This window comes from Haliotis rubra, unplaced genomic scaffold (genome assembly GCF_003918875.1).
Source record: "Haliotis rubra isolate DU_JTF1 unplaced genomic scaffold, ASM391887v1 Scf1893, whole genome shotgun sequence".
NCBI classification, from domain to species: domain Eukaryota; kingdom Metazoa; phylum Mollusca; class Gastropoda; order Lepetellida; family Haliotidae; genus Haliotis; species Haliotis rubra.
The window spans coordinates 31,690-41,117 of record NW_025765884.1 but is presented as its reverse complement, the minus strand read 5'-3'; the positions used below and the strand labels follow the sequence as shown (position 1 = coordinate 41,117).

Sequence of the window (9,428 nt, the reverse complement as noted above, 5' to 3'; positions counted from 1 at the left end):
TGATGCCTTGGTCTCTGTCTGTCATTTTGCAGTACTCCACGACTGGAGACGGTAATCCCTCATCCAATGCATCATTAGTCAGTCTTGGTTATTCTTCTGTTGAACGCATATACATACACCATTCATCAAACCGCGTGATAAATCTCTATGACTGTCAAAACAATGTCCTGGAATCAAATACATCACGGATCCCATCAGAAGCGCGTCCTGTCATTACCACAATCATTATGATAGATTTGAAAAATACCTGTAGAACGAAGTGGTGTCAACATGATTAATATGTATTCTTGGTACAATATTACAGTGTTAAAATGACCTTAATGTAAACGGAAAAATGATAATGAGTCAACACAAAGTACTCCTGCTATCTCGAAGTAATAGGCGAGGGAATCAATATTATGATACTGAGAAAATGATGGCATACCTTATTTTGTTGAAATGCTAAGTAGGTAACATTATTTGAAAACGCTTTAACCACAAGGCTACCCCACCGGCCCTAAATGGGCTGTTGGGGCTACACAACTCCAACATAACAATGCTATATATATATTATTTATATATATCGTTCCCATGCAACTGTCTTAAAGAAAAAAACTATAAAGTTCTGAATAGCGACATTTCGACATAACCATATCTATGATGGGCACTAAAAAGATACTCACAATATCGAAGGAAATGAGGTGTAATCATAATGTTTTCTAAATGAAAAAGATGTATATCATATACTACAAACAAAAAGTATGGGAGCACCCTAAAATTTGATAGTCATATATAAACTTAAACGTGGTAAGGTCATTTATACTCTATGGTAAATGCAACTTTTTGTGTGCTTAATGGGCACTTTAAACGACATGTTGAAACATGCAGTGAAGCAACTGATTCAATATTCGTAAAGTTTGAGTGAAATTAAACTTTGTCAAAAACAGCGAAAAACAAGGGTGCTGAAACAAACCACTACCATGCTTGATTCAAACGCCCAAACACAACAGCCTAGTGCATGTGGACTTCCCATGCAGCTTGTGGCAACTGGGCACTGGCAGTTGTGAATCTTGTGGCTTGGTGCACAACATATCGGTCATCTGCCCTTGATGTTTTTCTTGGTCTTCCAGAGCGAGGTTTGTCCTGTACTCTACCAGTGGCCTGGAACCTGTCCCTCAGTCTGTGAATGACAGAGGGAGACACCTGAAGACGGCGAGTAACACTTCTTATGGATTCACCATCCTGTACCCATGCAATGGCCCTGCTTCTGTCGTGGGCGCTTAACGGTCTGTGCTGTGACATGGTGAAGAAGTTGTGAGGCTTCAATACTGTCTGTAGCTTTTTTAAAGGAAACGTTGCCACAAGCTGCAAGGGAAGTCTGTCTTCCACATGCACTAGGCTGTTGTGTTGCGGCGTTTATATTATATAAGTAAAAGCACAATGTCTATATATTCTTTTCGAAAAGATATCATCATTAGACAAGACATGACACGTCGTGATATATGGATGTTATTTTTACACACCTATAGTCGTGTATAGCCACAAATGATCGTATTATGAGAGTTAATGTGTCTGTCGCCTTCTATCAAAGTAAGGCAACGGTCACGTCAATGACATTACTGCAACAATATCGCTTCTGTATTTGCATAAAAAGCCTCGAAAAAAACCCCTCGAATAATTAAACTTGAAACGTTTATCAGACAGAGGAGACGAGATCTTTTTAATTGAAAAGGAAAGAAATCAGACTGCGGAACCATGGTCCTGTTTGAACGAACTTGGTCTCACAACCTCTAGTGCAACCCTTCACTGTCTGCATAAATCGTGGTGCTGCTCACGTAATTACAGAACCAACGTGGCAACTTTAGCTGAGGCGTGTAGACCCTCCAAGTATTCACGTGTCCACAACAACTTGTTTTTGCTCTGGACTGTACTGGGGATGTTTCAGGTGTAGTGTAAACACGAGCGTCAGATATATACGTAGTGGACAGCATGAAGGACGTGCTCATCTTCACTGCCATTCTAGCAATGGCACTGGGTATGTTTTAACGTTTCCATATTTTTTCTTACGTCTCAAAGCAATTAAAATTATGTTTAAGGTTTTCCATCAATATTATATCTGCACATTTATATTTTATTTGACAGCGTCATATTTTGTCAATTTTCATCTTCTTACATGTAAGGTAAATACATGCATACCAAAGGGCATTAACACTGTACAATCCTGTAAGTGTCATATGAAAGGCAAAACACGAATGATTGCTATAATTGGGTATAGTTTTTATTCTTGTGCAGTGTTTATGTGACACATGATTAATTTCTTTTGCCATGAAAGTGAATATATGTAAAACATGCAAAGTGACTTGTGTGCACATATAATGTTTATGTGACAAATGATTAATACCTTTTGCCATGAAATTGAAGATATGTAAAAAATGCACGGTGAATAGTGTGCTCATATAATTGATGAGGTCGATTCATAAAAAGATGTTGTATTTCAGTGAAATACTCCAACGTCGTGATACTTCGCATAATCTTTAATATGAAAGTAGACTTTATTATAATGAAAATTCTAAGTTAGCTTCGATAGTTTGACCGAGTGGTATCTGTAAATATATTGCCCCTGTGTTTCTGTAGCAAAGCTGACATATCTTCTTCCGTGCTGTGTTAAAGGTCATCTTTAAACATGATCGACCACCATTAGCGTTTTAGTACATTTAACTGACATTTTCGTAAATTATGCAAGCATAAAACATGAACACAAGTGAAAACCATTATTCGCTGAAACAGAATCCATAGAGCGTTAAAAGGCAAAAGGGCAGTGATAATTGTTTGATTGGTTCGCTGATTATTAGTGATGAAACAAGCTGTTGGCAAGAAAAACGGTTAATGTGTCCTGTTCGAACGGTAAAAACCCTTCATGCCTGCATTATTAACCTATGTTTCCAACTGTGGCAAAAAGGATTAATACATGCTGATCTACCTGTAAATAACATATTCATGTCCGCCTAATTAATGTGTGTTTCCAATTATGGTAAAAAAGGATTAATATATCCTGATCTACCGGTAAATAACATATTCATGTCCGCCTTATTTACCTGTGTTTCCAACTGTGGTAAAAGGGATTAATCATGCTGATCTACCTGTAAATAACATATTCATGTCCGCCTAATTTATGTGTGTTTCCAATTATGGTAAAAAAGGATTAATATATCCTGATCTACCGGTAAATAACGCATTCATGTCCGCCTTATTACCTGTGTTTCCAACTGTGGTAAATAATGAATCAGATTAATATATCCTGATCTACCGGTAAATAACATATTCATGTCCGCCTTAGTGTGGAAGTCTTTGGTGTGCAAGTCAAGATACATAAAACAAACGGGTTGATATTTTGCATTGGTATAACCAGATACAGCATTAGATATTACTGTGATAAAAGGTTTCAATATTTAAGTCAACAATCCGTTGCGTTGGCATTTCTAATGTTTCCTTAAAATGCTGAGCTGTTTTGTTTGGCAGAAGTACAAGGCCGTGTATACTACTGTCCCTATCTACATACCTGCAAGCCTGACATCCACAGCAGACACGAGTGTTGGAGAAATGACAGCTGCAAGCCAGGTAGGAATATCCCTGTTAGGGACCAGATATGTGGTATTTTGGAGGGGGATTGAGTGAGTGAGTGAGTTTGGTTTAACGCCGCTTTTAGCAATATACCAGCAATATCATTGCGGGGAAATTGAAATTTTCACACATTGTACCCATGTGGGGAATCCGCTTCGGCGTGCAAAACCAGACTTCTTTTTGTGGAAGGAAGTCCGGGCCTAAATGTTCTATTTTCATCAGCTTACAACAGGTTCTTTTCGTGTCAGAAAAGATGTTAAAACTGACAAAATCTATCCATCCATTCATCCATCCACCCATCCGACCGTCAGTCCACCCACCATCCATCCATCCATCCATTTATCCGCCCATCTACTCACCATCCATCCATCCACCATCCGTCCATCCATCCGTCCGACCGTCAATCCACTCATCCATCATTTTCATCCACCCATCTGACCGTCAACCATCATCCGTCCGACCGTCCGTCCACTCCATCCATCCATTCCATTCCATCCTTCCATCCATCCATCCATCCATCCATCCACCCACCCACCAATGACTGATTTTGCCGACAGCTTAGACCCAGACAGATGGTGGCTGTTAGTGTTATAAAACAACGTTTATTCAGTGAAATGTCAATGTGCTTATACTCTTAACAGTCTCGTGGTTTCAAACAAAAACTGTCCTGATGATTTGGAATTGTCTCATAAAACATCTCATGCACTCGAATGTAAAGAAACAACTGGGATAGTAACTATTTGATGGTGACAGTCAGAATCGTGCAATCAAAAGAGATGTTTCTGTGGCCAAGGAAAGGGTTTTGTCTTTTTTAATAATACACGAAGTCATATATCAACCTAATAACACAGACCGCCTCCGTGGTGTAGTGGTTAGAGCGTCCGCCCGGAGAGCGGAAGGTCGCGGGTTCGATCCCCGACCGCGTCATACCAAAAGACGTTAAAATAGGGTACTTGTTGGTCCCTGCCTGGCGCTCGGCATTAATGGGTACAACAAGGACTGGTCGGCTCGGAGTCAGTATAATGTGTCTGAGTGGGGTATTCATGCTTCACTGCGGCATGGTATCTCAGTGGGCTAGCACTATAAAACCAGCTTCAGTCTGGGCTAGTACGAGCAGCCGCACATACACATACACACGCATGCACGTCGTCATATGAGCGAAATATTCTCAAGCACGACGTAAAACCCAATTTCACCTCACCTCACCTCACCTCACCTAATAACAGGTTACACAGTCCTTTAAATGGGCCATCGAGATATTCCCAGTTTAACATCCACTCATTTCTAAGACAGAGCTCAGATTATTATTACAACTGAATAAATGCATCTGTCCAGTGACCAGACGACCACCAAACTCTATTTCAGTTCACTTCTACTTTGAAGTTATGAAGGCCCGGTAATGATATGCAATGGACTCGTATACTACATTGTACGATTTCATATTCACTTAGTTACCAAACCTATTGTGTGTCCGTCTATTATATACACTTGTAAATAGTGGACGCAGATATCTGTATCGCATAAACCCCTTGAGGACTATGGTCAGCTTAGTCACATTGGGACTCAGGCTTTCTAAGTGTCTGAAGATCAATTCTGACCCAGATCTTCAATTGATCTTCGGCAACCCATGTTTGTCGTAAGAGTCGAGTTTTACGACATGGCTACCGAGATCTTTGGCCAACATGCTAAACAAAGCAAATGCAGTGTCACGACACATTTTATAACTTCTTTACAACAGTAACAAAACCGTGACCAGTTTCTGCAAGCTTTCTGCGTTGTCACTGGGTTCATTACTTGAAACAGATCCTCTTAAGACGAGTGATGTCCTGATAACCATATGTGTATTTTTGGCTTGGTAAGATAATCATTTCACTAGGTCACAGGAACAAATAGACACAGAAGTGTCTTTACCAGGAAGTACTAGAAGCATAATCAATGTAACAGCCTGAGGGGACCATATACATTAACCCCAAACGTATGTTTGTTTTGATTAAGTGTTGCGACCAATGTGATTGATGAGCGGGTGTTCGTCTTTGATTCGTGTCCTTGTATTTTCTGACAGATCTGTAAATCTAGTTATATTTTGACAGTTCAGGCTTGTCTGACAAAACAACGTGGTAGGATATGCGTCATTTTGATTTGTATGATCTTTGTTTTTGAATGAGTTTCTGTGTTCCAGGATTCTACTGCTGTCTGTCATCTACATGCACTACAAAGTGCCTCAGACGTGTGTCGTCATCTACAGGACAACTTCAAAGTGAGTGAATCATTCTCGATAGGACATTTTTACCAAAGGGAGGTTATAATGAGCACTGAAGCATGAGATGGCACAACGTTTACCATGGAAAAGGGTTTTGTCGCTTTTCTCCTTCCAGCTCTTATTCAGCTTCTGATGGGGCGTTCACAACATCATAGCGGTTGATATGAGTGAAGCGCAGGCTATCTTTTTCTGCTTCTTAACGCCACGTTACGCACTAAAATTACTTGCAAGTGTAACATTTCGGAAGCCATTGCATATCTGCCATCCTGAATCTTGTAAGTTTGATCTGTTTCATGTAAGAGTTGGTGAATGTCAAAAGCAATTAATATTTTCAGAAATGCACAAATGTTCATCGCTTGATGTCTATTCCAGTATCAAAAGTGTATTTTGCATTGAACCATATTTAACTTTATTGAAATCTAAAGATGCGAGGCGTCGAATAACAATATTACAAATCGGTGCACTTCCAATATATAAAATACTGGTACATTTGGTGGAAGACCGAGGTACCAAAGACTTTATAATATTTGTATTGATAATTTTGTAGAAAAGGAATTTCATTTCCTATTTGAAAGTAAAGTTTATCATGATTTGCACTGTAAATATTTTAAAGCATTACCAAATTACATAGATCAACAATACTTTCTGAACACATTATCCTGTACCAAGTTTTCAACACTAACATATTGTTCTTCTTACATTAAGGAAGCATTGTCATTGCGTTCTTTATACATATGAATCTGATTGTCAAATGCCACTATCTTATAATTACACATGCTTATTTGTACATGTATTGTACGTGGGCCTAAGGCCTTGTTACGAAATAAACTTGAATACTAATACTAAATGAATACTAGCGGTTGATATGAGTGAAGCGCAGGCTATCTTCTTACGTTACACACGCCACGTTACACACTAAAATTACTTGCAAGTGTAACATTTCGGAAGCCATTACCATTGCATATCTGCCATCCTGAATCTTGTCAATCACTTTGCTGTGAAAAGGTCTAGAAAATTCAATGAACAAACAATTTGATTACTTTAACCAAAAAGGACAAGTTCAGGTATGTTGACGTGGTTGTGCCTTAGGCTTTACAGAGAATTTCATACTAATCATACTTGACATATTGTGGGTCTTATGCATGAAAGAGTGATCACTTACTCTCCGAATCAAAACCTCAAGCATGGCTCAGACGGTAATAAAAGTACCTTAACACGCCATCATTTCGTTTAAGATACTGTGTTCGTGCCAACATCTGAATATATAGAATTTTGAAGGTAACAGTGAGTGAGTGAGTTTAGCGTCACCTCGGCAATATTTTCGCCACATAGTGACGAGAAAGGTTTTGGATACACAATTAATATAAGTTGTTAAATAATCAGTCATCGAAGGACTGTAAAATAACTCAAGTATCACAGATGGTGTCTAAAACTAGCATGGAAATCTAAAACTATTTTATTTACGAAGACAATACAATGTATAAACAGGCGAAGATCGCCAACAACTGAAGGTAGATCACCATACTAGGGACCATGGGGACTTACGGTGCTTTTGCTACCTGGATGGACCCTGGCTCGATTTACACCATCCCTTCAGTCGCTGGCGATTGTAGGACATGCTTAGCCGACAGTTTAAAATAATAAAAATACTATGTTTAAAAATCTGGTAAGTTTAAATTTAACTTTGAAAGTTTTGGGACTTACGTATTTTGAAGGTAACAAGTAATATTTTAAAATAAACAGGATCCCTAGAGAGAGGGGATTTGCTGAACCGGATGAAATCTAGATTTGCTTCATTTAGCATTGCGAAAAAGGGTCGCGGAAAAGAAAATAATAGGGGGGCCAGGGATTGTTAGACAGACTATCTGACAAGTTGTTAGACACATCTACATTACATATTTACACTTGACACACTTTGTGGGTTTAGAAGTTTAGTGACTGGACCTTAGATGCAAAATGAAAGCCTTTTGTTTCACTTTTTAGTTTGGCAAGTGAGTTCGTTTAAACAGCAGAACATAGGTACCCCGTGGGATAAGCAATGTGACTATAACCTTCTAGCGCCTCACAGGCAGCTTGGGTTATCCGGGATAATAATGAAGTGTCTGCGCTATGAGCATGCTGTACATGTCGGTGTGGCTTTAGAGCAATACAAATGGACTGATTATTATCATTATTATTATCCAAGCTTTGGGACATAACACACAACACATACACCGATGAAGTGGTCGTTCAGAGAGGTTTTCCTTAAAATTATGAACCCGTACCAACTTGATATGACACTTCACTTCGTTCCCACACATTTCTGTAACCCCTTTGCAGAACACCATCAACAAAGTTAACCTTGTAACTGAGAATGTCTCCCAACATCGTTGGTTTCTTTAAGAATCCTGTGAAATGCCTTCGGTTGTTTTCATTATGACATTTACCTACTCCAAAAAGAGGACCATAAACGTGAAGTAAATTGTTTGTCAGTTGAACAAGTCTCGTTTGTCAGGCAAAGGACATTCCATAATATTTTTCTGTTATTGTCACTAATATTCTTCTACCCAACTATGTACTTGGATTTCTTATCACCAAGTAAATATGATACAGATCCAAGGCACCAAAATTATATGTGCATAGCTGCTACGTTTGAATGGGTAGAATACCCTGTGTCTGATGTCATAGTAATTGTAGGGGTTTTGTTATCATAGGATAACAGCTGTGCTGTGATTTTAACAACCTCATACTTTTTTTGTGTAAAGAATGTTACTGGCTGGTAGGTCAGGACATGCTTGCCCTTATATATTTAGCTTCATCACTGATTTTCATTGATCATTTATGTAATTTGTACTGCCCAGGTGCCCAAAACGTTTATTCTCTATAGATGGATTTTTCCAGATGAACGATGAAGTAACGTGTACAATATATAGTTTCCTTGTAGCAATCCTGCCAAGGAGTTCGAGAGTACGAGGATGGACTTTTCGCTTCTTTTCGCAATGTTTATTTTTCTTTAACTGAAAAGGTGTTCACATTCTGCAATCATGGGGGAAATATAACTGGGAGTTTCGTCACATGTTAGAGTGTAACATTGTGTCGTGTTTGTTTCAGAGCAATGTCCCAAACCACGGCGGATGAAAGTCTGCCCAATTAATGACAGCTATCAGCAGGAAAGTTGCAGGTCAGACAAAGACTGCCAGTCCCGTTATGGCGGAGGCATATGCTGCCCCGATGTGTGTGGAAGCTACTGTCACCTTAATTATGGGAACGTGTAGAAAGATAAAAGAACAAACTGAATTCCTGCACTTGAGTTGTCTTGTGTTTCAGGACCAGATTGGCGGGTTCGAGTCCCGTATGTATGTATGTATGTATGTATGTATGTATGTATGTATGTATGTATGTATGTATGTATGTATGTATGTATGTATGTATGTATGTATGTATGTATGTATGTATGTATGTATGTATGTATGTATGTATGTATGTATGTATGTATGTATGTATGTGTGTGTGTGTGTGTGTGTGTGTGTGTGTGTATGTATGTATGTGTGTATGTATGTATGTATGTATGTATGTATGTATGTATGTA

General features: G+C 38.9%; 1 protein-coding gene across 1 annotated transcript; it reads left to right on the top strand.

Annotated features, from left to right (window-relative positions):
* The first annotated feature begins 1,870 nt into the window (after nt 1-1,870).
* On the top strand, nt 1,871-9,136 carry LOC124274249. Its single transcript, XM_046709592.1, has 4 exons — nt 1,871-2,014; nt 3,499-3,597; nt 5,780-5,857; nt 8,951-9,136. Exons 1-4 carry the CDS (start codon nt 1,969-1,971, stop codon nt 9,112-9,114), a joined length of 387 nt encoding a protein of 128 aa, XP_046565548.1. The 5' UTR covers nt 1,871-1,968; the 3' UTR covers nt 9,115-9,136.
* Nucleotides 9,137-9,428: the final 292 nt, after the last annotated feature.